Source organism: Leptodactylus fuscus, chromosome 6 (assembly GCF_031893055.1).
Source record: "Leptodactylus fuscus isolate aLepFus1 chromosome 6, aLepFus1.hap2, whole genome shotgun sequence".
Classification (NCBI taxonomy): domain Eukaryota; kingdom Metazoa; phylum Chordata; class Amphibia; order Anura; family Leptodactylidae; genus Leptodactylus; species Leptodactylus fuscus.
The window spans coordinates 156,597,868-156,619,359 of record NC_134270.1 but is presented as its reverse complement, the minus strand read 5'-3'; the positions used below and the strand labels follow the sequence as shown (position 1 = coordinate 156,619,359).

Here is a 21,492-nt window from a genome sequence, read left to right as displayed (position 1 = left end):
TAAGATGACAGTTACGAATCTGCAGGCCTCGGATATCAGGGTTGTTCCTAATAGCGACTAAGAGATGCTCCATTACTAGTGCATATAAGAGAGGGGAGAGCGGGCAGCCTTGCCTAGTACCATTATAAATAGCAAAGGGAGAGGAAAGAGAGCCATTAACCCGGACCCGGGCCATAGGAGAGCTGTAGAGAGCCTGAATGCGCGCAAGCATGGCTGGACCAAGACCTATTTGAGTCAAGGTAGCCTCTAAGAACTTCCAGTCCACTCTGTCAAAAGCCTTCTCCGCATCAAGAGATAACAGCATCATGGGGGTTCGAGAGCGCTGTGCATGATGAATCGCAGAGAAGGCCCGCAGGGTGTTGTCCCGGGCCTCCCTACAAGGGATAAACCCCACCTGATCAGGATGTACAAGCTCTCCCATGAACGGGCTCAGGCGATTGGCAATCAATTTGACATAAAGCTTAGCGTCAGTATTCAGGAGCGAGATTGGCCTATAATTAGCACAGAGCAAATGGTCCCTGCCTTCTTTAGGTATTACAGTAATATGAGCTTGGAGGAAAGAAGGGGGAAAGGGACCCGGGAGGTGGAAGAGTTAAACCCGCGCAAGAGCGGCTGCGCCAAATCAGCCTTAAGCACCTTAAAAAACCGTGCCGTATAACCATCAGGGCCCGGACTCTTGTCCCCGGGGAGGGAGGCAATACCCAATTCTAGCTCACTTGCAGAAAAGGGAGTTTCCAGTACAGCCACATCCTCTGGGCGCAGAGACGGAAGGGCAGTACTAGCGACATATTGAGGGAGAGAGGTTCCACACACTTTTTTTTTAACAATACATTAACTTTAATAAAGATGAATCTTAAGACATATCTGGTTTTCTCACAAACTGTACAATAAAATTCTATAATAATTTATGATGATCGGTGTATTCATTCAAAAATTGAAATCGCAGCGGAATTCTAATGTGTATATATGAAATGAGATGCTAAGGTATATTTACCCAAAATACAGTACAATAAACTACAAGCCTTGTATGGCTACTTCAAACAAAAAATGGCCACAGGAATGAGGAATGATTTTTATGATGATTATATGAATGCTGGAATTTGCCGCTATTGTTACCAAAAATTTCTGACAGTCCTGGCAAATTCCAAAATTTTCGATGGATAATCCCTCCAATGTAAGGTCAAAGCTTGAAGCATTGCTTGCATTTTCAGGCTGAAGCCCTACTTTGCGCAAATGCAGTGTTTTTTTTTTTAAGATTATGTTGCATTTTTTTCAGCCAAAGCTGGGAATGACTACAATAGAAATGTGGAATATATAGGAAGCATATTTATACTTCTCCCTTCTGCTCAATCCGCTCCTAGGTTTGGCTCAAAAACACACAGCAAAATCTGCAACAATAAAAGTTGCGTTTCGGCAACGAGGGGCCTCATCCTGGTGTATATTCCTGGTAAACTCAAGAAGCTATTTCTATATGTACAGATTAGAGATGAGCGAGTACTGTTCGGATCAGCCGATCCGAACAGCACGCTCGCATAGAAATGAATGGATGTAGCCAGCACGCGGGGGGTTAAGCGGCCGGCCGCTGTCAAAACGGAAGTACCAGGTGCATCCATTCATTTCTATGGAGCGTGCTGTTCCGGCTGATCCGAACAGTACTCGCTCATCTCTAGTACAGATGTGCCCACTTTTATCTTAGGCTAGGGTGACATCAGTGTTGGTGTCTCCGCACCTCTCAGTTTCTGGGATCCTTTAAAAGATCATAAAAAACTGCTTAGAACGGGTTACATTAGGTTCACACCTGTGCATGGGTTTCTGTTCTGTTCGCTTGGGGACCCCCAGATTGGAAACCTAATCCGCTTAAAAAAGTGGTTACCCGTGGAATATAGACTATAATGGAGTCTGCCGGGTTTCTGTCCGAAAAGGGTTTAGGGACGGAAACCCTGAACGGAATTCAAGCACTGTTGTGAACCCAGCCTTAGTTTAAAAAAATCCCATTTTCAATAGGTTTTTAAAACCATCTGTAGGTAAGCATTTGGAGTATTTCTGGTGTGTATCCGCTCCTTGAAACGGAGACAAAAGTTAGACTTGCAGCACTTTTGTCCTTCCAAAAAATAAGGATTAGAGATAGGCGAACACTGTTCGGATTAGCCAATCCGAACAGCACGCTCCCATAGAAATGAATGGAAGCACCTGTGACGCTGACTATGCCGGCGGTGCGCCGGTGTCACAGGTGCTTCCATTCATTTCTATGGGAGCGTGCTGTTCAGATCGGCTGATCCGAACAGTGTTCGCTCATCTCTAATAAGGATATATGACGAGCATGATATGATCATTGAGGTCTATGGAAGGTGGATTACCAACATATAGTAATCCATTCTGCAATCCATGTTTTTCATATTCATTGTTCTCTGTGCATGATTAGAATGAAGAATGAAGATGGACATAAATTGACACAAAAATAACAGAACTGGCACAAACCAATATGAACTGACACAAAATGAGAGCTAGGTTCACACTAGCGTATAAAAAGAGAATATCTGTGAAAACCCGACCCACAAACCATAATGGGGTCCGCCAGGTTTCTGCCGACTTACAGGACTTTTCTGTATGCCTATTTTAAGCAGAATGGGGGACGGAACGCTAGTGTGTAATGACCCGGAACTGAACTAATACAAATTGAACTCATACAATAGTAACTGAAATAACACAAATTGAACTGACAAAAATGATGGATTATGGTATGTGTTGTGTAACCGTTTGTGTCCTTCTCTTGATGAATTTGTTGTTTTTTTCTTTAGACCGTTTTCCAATGGGCGGGCCCCCAGCACAGATGTGAACATAATCTTAGGCTAGGTTCACATGAAAAGATTAATGTACATGAATCCTCTAGTTCCTCAAGTCCTTAAATCTGAACATTATTCTAGGTCTTGATGTATATTTCACCCAAAATGGAAGATGGAATAATTTCTTGAACACAATTTTCAGCGGATTCTGCAGCAGAGTTTTCTACGGAGATTTTGATGTATATGTGAACCTAGCCTTGTTATGGATCCCAATTTCTTATGAAATAAATGAATTCCACATTGTGAAATGATGGCAAACCCATTGAAAGACTGCAACTTGCAAAACAATACAATATGTGGAAACACTGTTGTCTTGAAAAGCTGATCATCCTGTGTCACACAGGTCATGTCCAAGAGAAATGGTAACTAACTTTACGGACATAAAGCTTTGAAGCTCAGGTGCATATATATGTCATCAGCATGTTGATCTCATTTCTAACATAGGGTTCTGGCGGATGTAGTTGATTTGTATTAAACGCTGTGGTCATGTCCCAACCATTGACAAAGCCAACATTGACACCTTTGAAGACGATTTCCATTATGGCGTAGTGAACGTATGCATGGAAGTCACTCATCCCTTCATACTCACTGCCCATCTCGCTCGTATTCTCAGTTTTTATGATGACTTTTGTCTTTGGGCTTCTGAGGAGTAGACGTTCTATAGAACGGCGAATATTGAGGAGTCTTCGGATGTAGTGATGGGCGGGGAACAGTCTGAAATGTACTCCGATGTTTAGTGCAACCACTGTATACTGGTTGCTAGAGATGAGCGAACAGTGTTCTATCGAACTCATGTTCGATCGGATATTAGGCTGTTCGGCATGTTCGAATCGAATCGAACACCGCGTGGTAAAGTGCGCCATTACTCGATTCCCCTCCCACCTTCCCTGGCGCCTTTTTTGCTCCAATAACAGCACAGGGTAGGTGGGACAGGAACTACGACACCGGTGACGTTGAAAAAAGTAGGCAAAACCCATTGGCTGCCGAAAACATGTGACCTCTAATTTAAAAGAACAGCGCCGCCCAGCTTCGCGTCATTCTGAGCTTGCAATTCACCGAGGACGGAGGTTTCCGTCCAGTTAGCTAGGGGTTAGATTCTGGGTAGGCAGGGACAGGCTAGGATAGGAAGGAGAAGACAACCAACAGCTCTTATAAGAGCTAAATTCCAGGGAGAAGCTTGTCAGTGTAACGTGGCACTGACGGGCTCAATCGCCGCAACCCAGCTTTCCCAGGATCCTGAATGGAATACACTGTCAGTGTATTCCCGTATACCCGATATATACCCCCGATACCCGTTCCAACGGTGTGCCCCCCCACCTTCACCCCAGAAATACCCTGCAAGTCCCCTAGCAATAGGATTGGGGCTATATACACCCACTATTTTTGCTACTGCCATATAGTGCCATTGTCTCACTGGGAATTCAAAGAATATATTGGGCTTACATATAACTTCAATTCCAGGGAGAAGCTTGTCAGTGTAACGTGGCACTGACGGGCTCAATCGCCGCAACCCAGCTTTCCCAGGATCCTGAATGGAACACACTGACAGTGTATTCCCGTATACCCCATATATACACCCCAAATCCCCGTTCCAACGGTGTGCCCCCCCACCTTCACCTCAGAAATACCCTGGAAGTCCCCTAGCAATAGAATTGGGGCTATATACACCCACATTTTTTGCTACTGGTATATAGTGCCATTGTCTGACTGGGAATTCAAAGAATATATTGGGGTGACGTGCACCCACAATTTTTGCTACTGCTATACAGTTCCTTTGTCTCACTGGGAATTCAAAGAATATATGGGGGTTATGTGCACCCACAATTTTTAATACTGGTATACAGTGCCATTGTCTGACTGGGAATTCAAAGAATATATGGGGGTTATGTGCACCCACAATTTTTACTACTGGTATACAGTGCCATTGTCTGACTGGGAATTCAAAGAATATATGGGGGTTATGTGCACCCACAATTTTTAATACTGGTATATAGTGCCATTGTCTGACTGGGAATTCAAAGAATATATGGGGGTTACGTGCACCCACAATTTTTACTACTGGTATACAGTGCCATTGTCTCACTGGGAATTCAAAGAATATATGGGGGTTATGTGCACCCACAATTTTTACTACTGGTATACAGTGCCATTGTCTGACTGGGAATTCAAAGAATATATGGGGGTTACGTGCACCCACAATTTTTAATACTGCTATACAGTTCCATTGTCTCACTGGGAATTCAAAGAATATATGGGGGTTATGTGCACCCACAATTTTTAATACTGGTATATAGTGCCATTGTCTGACTGGGAATTCAAAGAATATATGGGGGTTACGTGCACCCACAATTTTTGCTACTGCTATACAGTTCCATTGTCTCACTGGGAATTCAAAGAATATATGGGGGTTATGTGCACCCACAATTTTTAATACTGGTATACAGTGCCATTGTCTGACTGGGAATTCAAAGAATATATGGGGGTTATGTGCACCCACAATTTTTAATACTGCTATACAGTTCCTTTGTCTCACTGGGAATTCAAAGAATATATGGGGGTTATGTGCACCCACAATTTTTAATACTGGTATACAGTGCCATTGTCTGACTGGGAATTCAAAGAATATATGGGGGTTACGTGCACCCACAATTTTTAATACTGCTATACAGTTCCTTTGTCTCACTGGGAATTCAAAGAATATATGGGGGTTATGTGCACCCACAATTTTTAATACTGGTATACAGTGCCATTGTCTGACTGGGAATTCAAAGAATATATGGGGGTTATGTGCACCCACAATTTTTAATACTGGTATACAGTGCCATTGTCTGACTGGGAATTCAAAGAATATATGGGGGTTATGTGCACCCACAATTTTTAATACTGGTATACAGTGCCATTGTCTGACTGGGAATTCAAAGAATATATTGGGGTTATGTGCACCCACAATTTTTACTACTGGTATATAGTGCCATTGTCTGACTGGGAATTCAAAGAATATATGGGGGTTATGTGCACCCACAATTTTTACTACTGGTATACAGTGCCATTGTCTGACTGGGAATTCAAAGAATATATTGGGGTTATGTGCACCCACAATTTTTACTACTGGTATATAGTGCCATTGTCTGACTGGGAATTCAAAGAATATATTGGGGTTATGTGCACCCACAATTTTTACTACTGGTATATAGTGCCATTGTCTGACTGGGAATTCAAAGAATATATGGGGGTTACGTGCACCCACAATTTTTAATACTGCTATACAGTTCCTTTGTCTCACTGGGAATTCAAAGAATATATGGGGGTTATGTGCACCCACAATTTTTAATACTGGTATACAGTGCCATTGTCTGACTGGGAATTCAAAGAATATATGGGGGTTATGTGCACCCACAATTTTTACTACTGGTATACAGTGCCATTGTCTGACTGGGAATTCAAAGAATATATGGGGGTTACGTGCACCCACAATTTTTAATACTGCTATACAGTTCCTTTGTCTCACTGGGAATTCAAAGAATATATGGGGGTTATGTGCACCCACAATTTTTAATACTGGTATACAGTGCCATTGTCTGACTGGGAATTCAAAGAATATATGGGGGTTACGTGCACCCACAATTTTTAATACTGCTATACAGTTCCTTTGTCTCACTGGGAATTCAAAGAATATATGGGGGTTATGTGCACCCACAATTTTTACTACTGGTATATAGTGCCATTGTCTGACTGGGAATTCAAAGAATATATGGGGGTTATGTGCACCCACAATTTTTACTACTGGTATACAGTGCCATTGTCTGACTGGGAATTCAAAGAATATATGGGGGTTACGTGCACCCACAATTTTTAATACTGCTATACAGTTCCTTTGTCTCACTGGGAATTCAAAGAATATATGGGGGTTATGTGCACCCACAATTTTTAATACTGGTATACAGTGCCATTGTCTGACTGGGAATTCAAAGAATATATGGGGGTTATGTGCACCCACAATTTTTACTACTGGTATACAGTGCCATTGTCTGACTGGGAATTCAAAGAATATATGGGGGTTACGTGCACCCACAATTTTTAATACTGCTATACAGTTCCTTTGTCTCACTGGGAATTCAAAGAATATATGGGGGTTATGTGCACCCACAATTTTTAATACTGGTATACAGTGCCATTGTCTGACTGGGAATTCAAAGAATATATTGGGGTTATGTGCACCCACAATTTTTACTACTGGTATATAGTGCCATTGTCTGACTGGGAATTCAAAGAATATATGGGGGTTATGTGCACCCACAATTTTTAATACTGGTATACAGTGCCATTGTCTGACTGGGAATTCAAAGAATATATTGGGGTTATGTGCACCCACAATTTTTACTACTGGTATACAGTGCCATTGTCTGACTGGGAATTCAAAGAATATATGGGGGTTACGTGCACCCACAATTTTTAATACTGCTATACAGTTCCTTTGTCTCACTGGGAATTCAAAGAATATATGGGGGTTATGTGCACCCACAATTTTTACTACTGGTATACAGTGCCATTGTCTGACTGGGAATTCAAAGAATATATTGGGGTTATGTGCACCCACAATTTTTACTACTGGTATACAGTGCCATTGTCTGACTGGGAATTCAAAGAATATATGGGGGTTACGTGCACCCACAATTTTTAATACTGCTATACAGTTCCTTTGTCTCACTGGGAATTCAAAGAATATATGGGGGTTATGTGCACCCACAATTTTTAATACTGGTATACAGTGCCATTGTCTGACTGGGAATTCAAAGAATATATTGGGGTTATGTGCACCCACAATTTTTAATACTGGTATATAGTGCCATTGTCTGACTGGGAATTCAAAGAATATATGGGGGTTACGTGCACCCACAATTTTTGCTACTGCTATACAGTTCCATTGTCTCACTGGGAATTCAAAGAATATATGGGGGTTATGTGCACCCACAATTTTTAATACTGGTATACAGTGCCATTGTCTGACTGGGAATTCAAAGAATATATGGGGGTTACGTGCACCCACAATTTTTAATACTGCTATACAGTTCCTTTGTCTCACTGGGAATTCAAAGAATATATGGGGGTTATGTGCACCCACAATTTTTAATACTGGTATACAGTGCCATTGTCTGACTGGGAATTCAAAGAATATATGGGGGTTATGTGCACCCACAATTTTTAATACTGGTATACAGTGCCATTGTCTGACTGGGAATTCAAAGAATATATGGGGGTTATGTGCACCCACAATTTTTAATACTGGTATACAGTGCCATTGTCTGACTGGGAATTCAAAGAATATATTGGGGTTATGTGCACCCACAATTTTTACTACTGGTATATAGTGCCATTGTCTGACTGGGAATTCAAAGAATATATGGGGGTTATGTGCACCCACAATTTTTAATACTGGTATACAGTGCCATTGTCTGACTGGGAATTCAAAGAATATATTGGGGTTATGTGCACCCACAATTTTTACTACTGGTATATAGTGCCATTGTCTGACTGGGAATTCAAAGAATATATGGGGGTTATGTGCACCCACAATTTTTAATACTGGTATACAGTGCCATTGTCTGACTGGGAATTCAAAGAATATATTGGGGTTATGTGCACCCACAATTTTTACTACTGGTATATAGTGCCATTGTCTGACTGGGAATTCAAAGAATATATGGGGGTTATGTGCACCCACAATTTTTAATACTGGTATACAGTGCCATTGTCTGACTGGGAATTCAAAGAATATATGGGGGTTACGTGCACCCACAATTTTTAATACTGCTATACAGTTCCTTTGTCTCACTGGGAATTCAAAGAATATATGGGGGTTATGTGCACCCACAATTTTTACTACTGGTATACAGTGCCATTGTCTGACTGGGAATTCAAAGAATATATGGGGGTTATGTGCACCCACAATTTTTAATACTGGTATACAGTGCCATTGTCTGACTGGGAATTCAAAGAATATATGGGGGTTACGTGCACCCACAATTTTTAATACTGCTATACAGTTCCTTTGTCTCACTGGGAATTCAAAGAATATATGGGGGTTATGTGCACCCACAATTTTTAATACTGGTATACAGTGCCATTGTCTGACTGGGAATTCAAAGAATATATGGGGGTTATGTGCACCCACAATTTTTAATACTGGTATACAGTGCCATTGTCTGACTGGGAATTCAAAGAATATATGGGGGTTATGTGCACCCACAATTTTTAATACTGGTATACAGTGCCATTGTCTGACTGGGAATTCAAAGAATATATTGGGGTTATGTGCACCCACAATTTTTACTACTGGTATATAGTGCCATTGTCTGACTGGGAATTCAAAGAATATATGGGGGTTATGTGCACCCACAATTTTTAATACTGGTATACAGTGCCATTGTCTGACTGGGAATTCAAAGAATATATTGGGGTTATGTGCACCCACAATTTTTACTACTGGTATATAGTGCCATTGTCTGACTGGGAATTCAAAGAATATATGGGGGTTATGTGCACCCACAATTTTTAATACTGGTATACAGTGCCATTGTCTGACTGGGAATTCAAAGAATATATTGGGGTTATGTGCACCCACAATTTTTACTACTGGTATATAGTGCCATTGTCTGACTGGGAATTCAAAGAATATATGGGGGTTATGTGCACCCACAATTTTTAATACTGGTATACAGTGCCATTGTCTGACTGGGAATTCAAAGAATATATGGGGGTTACGTGCACCCACAATTTTTAATACTGCTATACAGTTCCTTTGTCTCACTGGGAATTCAAAGAATATATGGGGGTTATGTGCACCCACAATTTTTACTACTGGTATACAGTGCCATTGTCTGACTGGGAATTCAAAGAATATATGGGGGTTATGTGCACCCACAATTTTTAATACTGGTATACAGTGCCATTGTCTGACTGGGAATTCAAAGAATATATGGGGGTTACGTGCACCCACAATTTTTAATACTGCTATACAGTTCCTTTGTCTCACTGGGAATTCAAAGAATATATGGGGGTTATGTGCACCCACAATTTTTAATACTGGTATACAGTGCCATTGTCTGACTGGGAATTCAAAGAATATATGGGGGTTATGTGCACCCACAATTTTTAATACTGGTATACAGTGCCATTGTCTGACTGGGAATTCAAAGAATATATTGGGGTTATGTGCACCCACAATTTTTACTACTGGTATATAGTGCCATTGTCTGACTGGGAATTCAAAGAATATATTGGGGTTATGTGCACCCACAATTTTTACTACTGGTATATAGTGCCATTGTCTGACTGGGAATTCAAAGAATATATGGGGGTTATGTGCACCCACAATTTTTACTACTGGTATACAGTGCCATTGTCTGACTGGGAATTCAAAGAATATATTGGGGTTATGTGCACCCACAATTTTTACTACTGGTATATAGTGCCATTGTCTGACTGGGAATTCAAAGAATATATGGGGGTTATGTGCACCCACAATTTTTAATACTGGTATACAGTTCCTTTGTCTCACTGGGAATTCAAAGAATATATGGGGGTTATGTGCACCCACAATTTTTACTACTGGTATACAGTGCCATTGTCTGACTGGGAATTCAAAGAATATATTGGGGTTATGTGCACCCACAATTTTTACTACTGGTATATAGTGCCATTGTCTGACTGGGAATTCAAAGAATATATGGGGGTTATGTGCACCCACAATTTTTACTACTGGTATACAGTGCCATTGTCTGACTGGGAATTCAAAGAATATATGGGGGTTACGTGCACCCACAATTTTTAATACTGCTATACAGTTCCTTTGTCTCACTGGGAATTCAAAGAATATATGGGGGTTATGTGCACCCACAATTTTTACTACTGGTATACAGTGCCATTGTCTGACTGGGAATTCAAAGAATATATTGGGGTTATGTGCACCCACAATTTTTACTACTGGTATATAGTGCCATTGTCTGACTGGGAATTCAAAGAATATATGGGGGTTATGTGCACCCACAATTTTTAATACTGGTATACAGTGCCATTGTCTGACTGGGAATTCAAAGAATATATGGGGGTTACGTGCACCCACAATTTTTAATACTGCTATACAGTTCCTTTGTCTCACTGGGAATTCAAAGAATATATGGGGGTTATGTGCACCCACAATTTTTAATACTGGTATACAGTGCCATTGTCTGACTGGGAATTCAAAGAATATATGGGGGTTATGTGCACCCACAATTTTTACTACTGGTATACAGTGCCATTGTCTGACTGGGAATTCAAAGAATATATGGGGGTTACGTGCACCCACAATTTTTAATACTGCTATACAGTTCCTTTGTCTCACTGGGAATTCAAAGAATATATGGGGGTTATGTGCACCCACAATTTTTAATACTGGTATACAGTGCCATTGTCTGACTGGGAATTCAAAGAATATATTGGGGTTATGTGCACCCACAATTTTTACTACTGGTATATAGTGCCATTGTCTGACTGGGAATTCAAAGAATATATGGGGGTTATGTGCACCCACAATTTTTAATACTGGTATACAGTGCCATTGTCTGACTGGGAATTCAAAGAATATATTGGGGTTATGTGCACCCACAATTTTTACTACTGGTATACAGTGCCATTGTCTGACTGGGAATTCAAAGAATATATGGGGGTTACGTGCACCCACAATTTTTAATACTGCTATACAGTTCCTTTGTCTCACTGGGAATTCAAAGAATATATGGGGGTTATGTGCACCCACAATTTTTACTACTGGTATACAGTGCCATTGTCTGACTGGGAATTCAAAGAATATATTGGGGTTATGTGCACCCACAATTTTTACTACTGGTATACAGTGCCATTGTCTGACTGGGAATTCAAAGAATATATGGGGGTTACGTGCACCCACAATTTTTAATACTGCTATACAGTTCCTTTGTCTCACTGGGAATTCAAAGAATATATGGGGGTTATGTGCACCCACAATTTTTAATACTGGTATACAGTGCCATTGTCTGACTGGGAATTCAAAGAATATATTGGGGTTATGTGCACCCACAATTTTTAATACTGGTATACAGTGCCATTGTCTGACTGGGAATTCAAAGAATATATTGGGGTTATGTGCACCCACAATTTTTAATACTGGTATATAGTGCCATTGTCTGACTGGGAATTCAAAGAATATATGGGGGTTACGTGCACCCACAATTTTTGCTACTGCTATACAGTTCCATTGTCTCACTGGGAATTCAAAGAATATATGGGGGTTATGTGCACCCACAATTTTTAATACTGGTATACAGTGCCATTGTCTGACTGGGAATTCAAAGAATATATGGGGGTTACGTGCACCCACAATTTTTAATACTGCTATACAGTTCCTTTGTCTCACTGGGAATTCAAAGAATATATGGGGGTTATGTGCACCCACAATTTTTAATACTGGTATACAGTGCCATTGTCTGACTGGGAATTCAAAGAATATATGGGGGTTATGTGCACCCACAATTTTTAATACTGGTATACAGTGCCATTGTCTGACTGGGAATTCAAAGAATATATGGGGGTTATGTGCACCCACAATTTTTAATACTGGTATACAGTGCCATTGTCTGACTGGGAATTCAAAGAATATATTGGGGTTATGTGCACCCACAATTTTTACTACTGGTATATAGTGCCATTGTCTGACTGGGAATTCAAAGAATATATGGGGGTTATGTGCACCCACAATTTTTAATACTGGTATACAGTGCCATTGTCTGACTGGGAATTCAAAGAATATATTGGGGTTATGTGCACCCACAATTTTTACTACTGGTATATAGTGCCATTGTCTGACTGGGAATTCAAAGAATATATGGGGGTTATGTGCACCCACAATTTTTAATACTGGTATACAGTGCCATTGTCTGACTGGGAATTCAAAGAATATATGGGGGTTACGTGCACCCACAATTTTTAATACTGCTATACAGTTCCTTTGTCTCACTGGGAATTCAAAGAATATATGGGGGTTATGTGCACCCACAATTTTTACTACTGGTATACAGTGCCATTGTCTGACTGGGAATTCAAAGAATATATTGGGGTTATGTGCACCCACAATTTTTACTACTGGTATATAGTGCCATTGTCTGACTGGGAATTCAAAGAATATATGGGGGTTATGTGCACCCACAATTTTTACTACTGGTATACAGTGCCATTGTCTGACTGGGAATTCAAAGAATATATGGGGGTTACGTGCACCCACAATTTTTAATACTGCTATACAGTTCCTTTGTCTCACTGGGAATTCAAAGAATATATGGGGGTTATGTGCACCCACAATTTTTACTACTGGTATACAGTGCCATTGTCTGACTGGGAATTCAAAGAATATATTGGGGTTATGTGCACCCACAATTTTTACTACTGGTATACAGTGCCATTGTCTGACTGGGAATTCAAAGAATATATGGGGGTTACGTGCACCCACAATTTTTAATACTGCTATACAGTTCCTTTGTCTCACTGGGAATTCAAAGAATATATGGGGGTTATGTGCACCCACAATTTTTAATACTGGTATACAGTGCCATTGTCTGACTGGGAATTCAAAGAATATATGGGGGTTATGTGCACCCACAATTTTTAATACTGGTATACAGTGCCATTGTCTCACTGGGAATTCCACAAATAATTTGGGGATTCATTCACCCTACATCTCAGGCTCTTGCCATATTCACCCAGGTTGTCAGTGCTGCACCAGCTCGTTCCCAGACAGCTCGGCCCGAAAAACACGTTACCTATATAGAGGATTTGGACAATGAAGACAACATGTTCTAAATCTAATGTCTGCACCTTCTCCAGAATTAAAATAAAGGCAGCGTTTAACTTTCAAATAGCACTGCACAAAGGAAGAGCTTATCAGCTTGTCTCATGACATGCTACTGAAAAGTTTCATTTGTGTATCTTAATGTAAATATAGTTGTATAAGCTTTTTGGGTTTTAGGCACTGCCAAGTTATTTATTACCACCCGCTCCCTTATAATGATGATGACGCCAAAGTCACTGTGGGTGTTCAGAGCTCACAGCTTTGGGTGACATTTGTCTTGCTCTCTGTCGGTACCAGCTGTCTTTTTGGATACCGTAAAGTTATGTTGACTTTATTAACAGCTATAGAAGCTTTAGCCAGGTTGTGACAGTGTGTAACCCTAACAACACTAAGTGGGATACACATTAATAGTCAGTCTATGTACGCTAAACGTATCACTGAAGTAATTTTTTTTCCCTCTCCCCTAATATAAGAAAGGAACAGACATTAGACCTAGACCGGGGTTCGAGGCTTGAAAAAATCCAGTATTATTTGTTCTTCATGATGTGAAATATGTGTTGAAAAGCAACCCAAGATGAAGTCAGCCATGTGTGCCAGTGTGTTACTTGGCATGCCTTTGCTGGCCCCAACTGTAAGGGTCACTCTCCATTTCCTCCATTTTCCACTCCCCTTCACACCATTTGTGGTGAAGCAATGGGATGCACTGAAGTGCACCCTCTAGCCTCGTGTGGGATAGGGACATCAGATGCCACTCCAACCCCCTCGTCTTCCTCCGCCAGCCAACGGTGCGAAGATGAGAGGAGTGTGCTCTGAATGTTTTCTGCCTAGCAGAGGCTAGTTCTCACTTACGAAAATGGCCCCACTTTGACCTGTATATCAGGCACAATGGTGTAGGTTTCAAAGAAACATGGCACCAACAAGTTGGAAAACGTGGGCCATGCGTGGACCGTGTTTGAGTCTGGCAAGCTCCAGATCTGCTACCAGGTTCCAGCCATTATCACAGGCGCAAAAATGCCAGGCCCCAGGTGTAGCAGGGAAAAAAAAATGCCATCTCAGCCAGGATGGCATCCCTGACCTCGGAGGCACTGTGCTGTCTGTCCCCCAAGCTGATCAGTTTCAGCACGGCCTACTGACATCTCCCCATGCCAGTGTTACAGTGTTTTCCGCTAGTAGCTGGGGTGGAGGTTGCAGCTTCGTAGGGTTTCAGTCTACTCCTGCCATGAATTTTGGCCTGGGAGAGGAGATAGGCCACCCCAGTTTGCACCCGGGGAACAGACTCCACCACATTCACCCTGCCTGTCATTAAAGATAAGCACTGCAGCATCCCTGACCACAGGCGCTTGTCCATGTGTCGGTGGTCAAGTGGACCTTGCAGCAAAGCGCAGAGCTCTGGGCCCGACTGATGTTATGGGACACATGCAGGCGCAAGGCAGAGACAGCACACCAAGAGAAGTAGTAACGGCTAGGCCCAGCATAGGGAGGTGCCCCAGCTGCCATCTGCTGACGGAAGGCCTGGGTCTCCAGAAGCATAAACAAACACCAACATCTCCAGGGCCAGCAGTTTATCGATGAGGCTGTTACAGGCTTGGGCATGGGGGTGGGTTGTATTGTACTTCTGCCTGCAATGAAAAGCTTGGGAAATGTGGAGTGGCTGGGAAGAGGCGCATGATGGTGCAGGCCAAAAGGGCGCATGAGGGTGAACTCCCCAATGTGTCAGAGATAGGTGTGTAGGTGTCCTTGCATCATATACTTGCACCATATTTGGCTTTGGAAGTTAATTTTGTGCCAAAAAGTGGTTAAGACAGCGATCCCTCAGCTACTCCCGTTACACTGTCTATTGAAGTTACCATCTGTGGAAGTGGACCACCATTTCTAAGATCCCAAAGGAAGCAGGCAAGAGATGTGCAGTTCAGAAAAAAAGATGAGAAAATAAGTTTAGGCTGTAGAGCACAGAGGGATCGGAGAGGACAGAGCTGGTGTCGGCCAGGTATTCCCACAACATGCGCCTATACTTGTCCCTCCTGGTGACACTAGGCCCCTGAGTGGCAGTAATTTGTCCAGGGGGGCCATTAACGTGTTCCAGACCTAGGAATAAGTCTTCCAACAGGGTAGAGTTTTGCATGCCTTTGCTTCTACCCACTGTTTTTGCTGCTTAGCTTCCCTCCACATCTACTCTGCTTTCACCCCTAAACATCACCCCAGTTTATGCCTTTGCTTCTACCCAGGTTTTTTGTTGATTTAGCTTCCCTCTACATCTACACTGCTTTAGCCCCTAGACATCACCCCTGTCCATGTGGGGTCGGTGGCCTCGTCATCCACCAACTCCTCTTCCAATTGCGCACTGCCCCCTTACTGCAAACCGCACATGACCACAGCTTGCCTTGATGGCAACTGTGTCTCATGATCCCCACTTAGGTCCAGACAAGTCGGTGGCGGGTCCAAAACCCCAAAATTGGAAGGAAATGGCAGATGCTGCAGTATTTCTAACACCTGTTCCTGGTGCTCGGGCCTGGTCTGTGTTGTACCCTGCACCCTGCTTAACGCATCTGCCATATCCGAAGTTGTGCTGAGCGCATGCTAATGTTTCGTGTCCAGTGCAATGGATGGGATGGGATTTCACATAAGTCTGCCACCCATGGCCACTCATGGTTGAGCAACTGAGGGAGTTGACTTTGACGAACCCGAGGGTTTTGGAGTTGGAACTACATCAAAGGTCTGTGCTGCTCACACACTCTGCTCAACACATGATATGTTTAGTGCCAGCAGTGTGGAGACGTCGCACAACAGCCGTTGTTCCAGCAGGTACAGGCGTTGTAGGAGTGCATAGAGGCTAGCAGCGGCAACTATACACTTTAAAAACTATCCGCACAAGCGCCACACTTTCACCAGTAGCTCAGGAACATTGGGGTACCTTTTTCAAAAGATTAGCAGCAATGAGTTAAAAACGTGGCCCAGGCATGGAATATGTTGCAGGCTGCCAAGCTACAGAGCCAATCCCAGGTTACGGCCATTATCACACATGACAACATGCCTGGGCCCAGGTGCAGTGGCAAAAACCACATTGCCGTCTCATCGAGGATGGCATGACTCACTTTGTAGGCAGTGTGCTGTCTGGCCCCCAAGCTGATGAGCTTCAGCACGGCCCGCTGACGTCTCCCCACACCAGTGTTGCAGCGTTTCCAGCTCGTAGCTGGGGTCAATTTAACAGCGGAGGAGGGTGGTGTTTCAGCCCTCCTCCCAGGAATGTTGTGTGGGGAGACAAGTCAGGCCACCACATTTTGCGACCCGGTCCACGCCTCAACTACATTCAACCACTGTGCCCAAATTGAAAGGTAGCGTCCCTGTCCGCATGCACTTGTCCATTCGTAACTGGTCACATGGAACTTTAGGGCTAAGCGCTGAATTTAGGGACCGCCTCATGTTTGGGGGAAAGTGCTGGTGTGGACGGCACAGTGCGGTGGCGCAGTAGACACTCTGCCCAAAAAGGGCAGAGTGTCCCCCAGCCGGGATTCCAACATCTCCTGGGCCAGATTTCTTGAGATGAGGCCGTTGAAGCCTTGGGCATGTGGGTGGGTTGCGCTGTACTTTAGCATGAAATGAAAGGCTTGGGAGATGGGGAGTTGCTGGGAAGAGGCGCATGATGGCGCGGGCAAAAGGAGAAATGGCAGGAAAAGGTGAGGATAAGGGTGAACTCCCCAAAGTGTCAGAGGCAGATGTGGAGGTGTCCTGGCTCCTGGTCTGGACTGCAGCGCCAGCCCTGTCAACAGTGGAAGAGGCAGTGGCCGCCAGGCCAAACGACGATTATCCTGCGCTTGCTCTCACCCACTGAGCCCAGGGCTTGCCTTCCAAATGATGGCACCCGCAAGAGGTGGTGAGATTCCTCTCCGCAGATCTCCAAACCATCTTGGACTTGCAAATTGCACTAAATTTGTCATGTAACTGACATGTATATGATGAGTCTATCCATTGTCTGTTCATTTTGGTGAAAGTCAGCCTGTCAGCTGACAGACAGCTGTGCTTGTCAGTGATGATGTCACCGGCTGCTTGTACCCCCAGTTTTTGCTGCTTAGCTTGCCTCCACATCCACACTGCTTTTGCCCCTACACATCACCCCTATCCATGCCTGTGCCTCTAGCCATAAGTCTGCCACCCATGGAAACTCATGGTGCAGAAAGTGAGGGAGCTGACTCTGAGGAACCCTTGGGTTTTGTAGCTGGTACTCCATCAAAGGTCTCTGCTGCTCACACACCCTGCTGAACATACGGTATCTAGGGTTAGAGCGTGTGGTGACCTCGCACAACAGTAGGTGCTTCAGGCAGATGTAGGCCTTGCTGGAGTGTATTGCGGCTAGCTCCAGGTACTGTAGACTTGGGAAAGTGGGTGTCCAAGTGCCGCACTTTCACCCTTAGCTCAGCTAATTTGGGGTATGTTTTTAAAAATCATTGCACCACTACATTGAACATGTGGGCCAGGCATGGAACGTGTTGGAGGCTGGCAAGCTCCAGAGCCCTCCAACAAGCTAAAAAACCTGGCCCCAGGGGCAGCGGGGATAAACAAATTGCCATCTCATCCAGGATGGCATCCCTGACCTCAGAGGCAGTGTGCTGTCCGTCTCCCAAGCTGATGAGCTTCAGCCCAGCCTGCTGACGTCTCCCCACACCAGTGTTGCAGCGTTTTCAGCTCGTAGCTGGGGTAAATCTAACAGTGGAGGAGGAGGAGGGTGGTGTTTCAGCCCTCCTCCCAGGAATGTTTTGTGGGGAAACAAGTCAGGAAAATTCTTGAAACGGGAGAGTTTTGCATCTTTGCCCTTGCTGCCTATGGACATCCCTTTGCCTCTAGCCACCATTTTCCCTGCTTTGCTTGCCTCCACATCCACACTGCTTTTGCCCCTAGACATCACCTCAGTCCATGCCTTAGCTTGTACCCCCAGTTTTTCCTGCTTAGCTTGCCTCCACATCCACACTGCTTTTGCCCCTAGACATCACCCCAGTCCATGCCTTAGCTTGTACCCCCAGTTTTTCCTGCTTAGCTTGCCTCCACATCCACACTGCTTTTGCCCCTAGACATCACCCCAGTCCATGCCTTAGCTTGTACCCCCAGTTTTTCCTGCTTAGCTTGCCTCCACATCCACACTGCTTTTGTCCCTAGACATCACCCCAGTCCATGCCTTAGCTTGTATCCCCAGTTTTTCCTGCTTAGCTTGCCTCCACATCCACACTGCTTTTGCCCCTAGACATCACCCCAGTCCATGCCTTAGCTTGTACCCCCAGTTTTTCCTGCTTAGCTTGCCTCCACATCCACACTGCTTTTGCCCCTAGACATCATCCCTATCCATGCCTCTTCCCCTAGCCATAACTCTGCCACCCCTGGAAACTCATGGTGCAGAAACTTTGGTTGCTGACTTTGAGGAACCCTTGGGTTTTGTAGATGGAACTCCATCAAAGGTCTGTGCAGCTCACACACCCTGCTCAAGATATGGTATTGTAGGGTTTCAGCGTGTGTGAATGACGGACAACAGCCTGTGTTTGGACAGATGTAGGCCTTGCTAGAGTGTTTTTAGGCTAGCAGCGACTCCTGTGCACTTGCAAAAGTGGGCGCACAAGCGCCGCATTTTCAACAGTAGCTTCGGTACATTTGGGTATGTTTTTAAAAAACTTTGCACCACTAGGTTAGACGTGGGCCAAACATGGAACGTGTTGGAGGCTGGCAAGCTCCAGAGCCGCTACCAGGTTCCAGCCATTATCACAGGCGTAAAAATGCCAGGCCCCAGGTGTAGCAGGGAAAAAAAAATGCCATCTCAGCCAGGATGGCATCCCTGACCTCGGAGGCACTGTGCTGTCTGTCCCCCAAGCTGATGAGCTTCAGCACCGCCTGCTGACGTCTCCCCACACCAGTGTTTTAGCGTTTGCCGCTAGTAGCTGTGGTGGAGGTTGCAGCGTCGTAGGGTTTCAGTCTACTCCTGCCATGAATTTTGGCCTGGGAGAGGAGATAGGCCACCCCAGTTTGCACCCGGGGAACAGACTCCACCACATTCACCCTGCCTGTCATTAAAGATAAGCACTGCAGCATCCCTGACCACAGGCGCTTGTCCAAGTGTCGGTGGTCAAGTGGACCTTGCAGCAAAGCGCGGAACTAAGGGCCCACCTGATGTTGAGTGACACGTGCTGGTGCAAGGCGGGGACGCCACACCGGGAGAAGTTGAGACGGCTAGGGACGGCATAGTGAGGTGCCACAGTTGCCATCAGGTCCGGGAAGGCGGGAGTTTCAACAAGCCGGAACGCCAACCTCTCCTGGGCCAGCAGTTTAGCGATGTTGGCGTTCTAGGCTTGCGTGGGTGGGTGGTTAGCGGTGTATTTCTGCCGGCGCTCCAATGTCTGAGAGATGGTGGGTTGTTGTAAAGAAGCGCCTGATGGTGCCTTTGATGGTGCAGGAGAAGGAGATAAGACAGAAACAGGGGAGGATGAGGGAGAAGTCAACAAAGTGGCGGAGGCAGATGAAGTGATGTCCTGGCTCGTCCTCTGGAGTGCATCGCCAGCACTGTGAGCAGAGGCAGTGGCATGAACGGTGGGCGACGTTTGTCCTGCCGTTGCTGCCTGCCACTGATTCCATTGCTTGGATTCCAAATGACGGTGCATTGAAGTGGTGGACAGGTTGCTCTTCTCAGGGCCCCTACTCGATTTCGAGAGGCAAATTGTGTAGACGACACTATATCTGTCCTCGGCGCATTCCTTGAAAAAACTCTACACCTTCAAGAAACGTGCCCTCGATGGGGGAGTTTTTCTGGGCTGGGTACAAAAGGGAACATCTTCGGACATTCCGGGTCTGGCCTGGCTTCGGCAAAGCAGCTGACCTCTGCCTCTGGACATGTCTCTGCCTCTAGCTACCCTTTTTGGTGCTGCACCTGCCTCAACATCCACACTACTTTCCCAGCTTGACATCTGCCTTGTCCAGGTGGGGTCGGTGTCCTCGTCGTCCACCACCTCCTCTTCCAACTCCTGTCTCGCCTCCTCCTCCTGCACAATGCGCATGTCAACTGGCTGCCCTGACAGCAACTGCGTCTCATCGTCGTCGATGAGGGTGGGTTGCTGGTCATCCGCCACCAAATCGACCGGAGATGGAATGGAGGAGACTCTAGTGTTTGAGCATCTGGACACAGATACTCGTCTGTTAGGTCCGTGGAATCGCGAAATGGAGGGGCAGGTTGCGGTACAGTCAAAGGAAGGGAGAACAGCTCTGGGGAGCAGGGACAGTTGGGGTTATTGTTCTGAGAAGATTGGGAATTTTGGGTGGAAGGAGGACAAGACTGTTGGGTAAGAGGAGGTAGAGGCTGACTGGCTGGTGGACAATGTGCTTTAAGCGTTATCCGACAGCCATTGCAAGACCCGTTCCTGGTTCTCGGGCCTACTAATCTTTGTACCATTCAGCCTAGTTAATGTGGAACTTTTGTGCAAAGCGCAGAACTTAGGGCCCGCCTGATGTTAAGGGACACACGCTGGTACAAGGCTCAACTCACCCTAAGTGCCAAAAACACTGCTGGTGCAAGGCTCTACTCATGCCAAGGGCCTCAATCTCTGCTGGTAGCTCAGCTTAAGGTCATGTAACTTTGTTTGGAAGGGCTCATGTTAAGGGCTAGAAAAGTGAATTTTGGAAGGTCTTACCACATCACACACACACACACACACACACACACACACACACACACACACACACACACACTCAAAATGACAGTTAAGGGTGAGGGCTTTTGGAATTCCCATTGCCTATTCCATTTGTGGTTGTCATGGGGAA

General features: G+C 44.6%; 1 protein-coding gene across 1 annotated transcript in view; it reads right to left on the bottom strand.

Moving 5' to 3' along the window:
- Positions 1-3,238: 3,238 nt before the first annotated feature.
- The window catches only part of LOC142208890 (NXPE family member 4-like), a 33,612-nt gene continuing 15,358 nt past the window's right edge, over positions 3,239-21,492 (bottom strand). The window contains exon 6 of the mRNA XM_075277727.1: positions 3,239-3,602. Coding sequence (XP_075133828.1) covers positions 3,239-3,602 — 364 coding nt within the window. The remainder of the gene's footprint in view (positions 3,603-21,492) is intronic.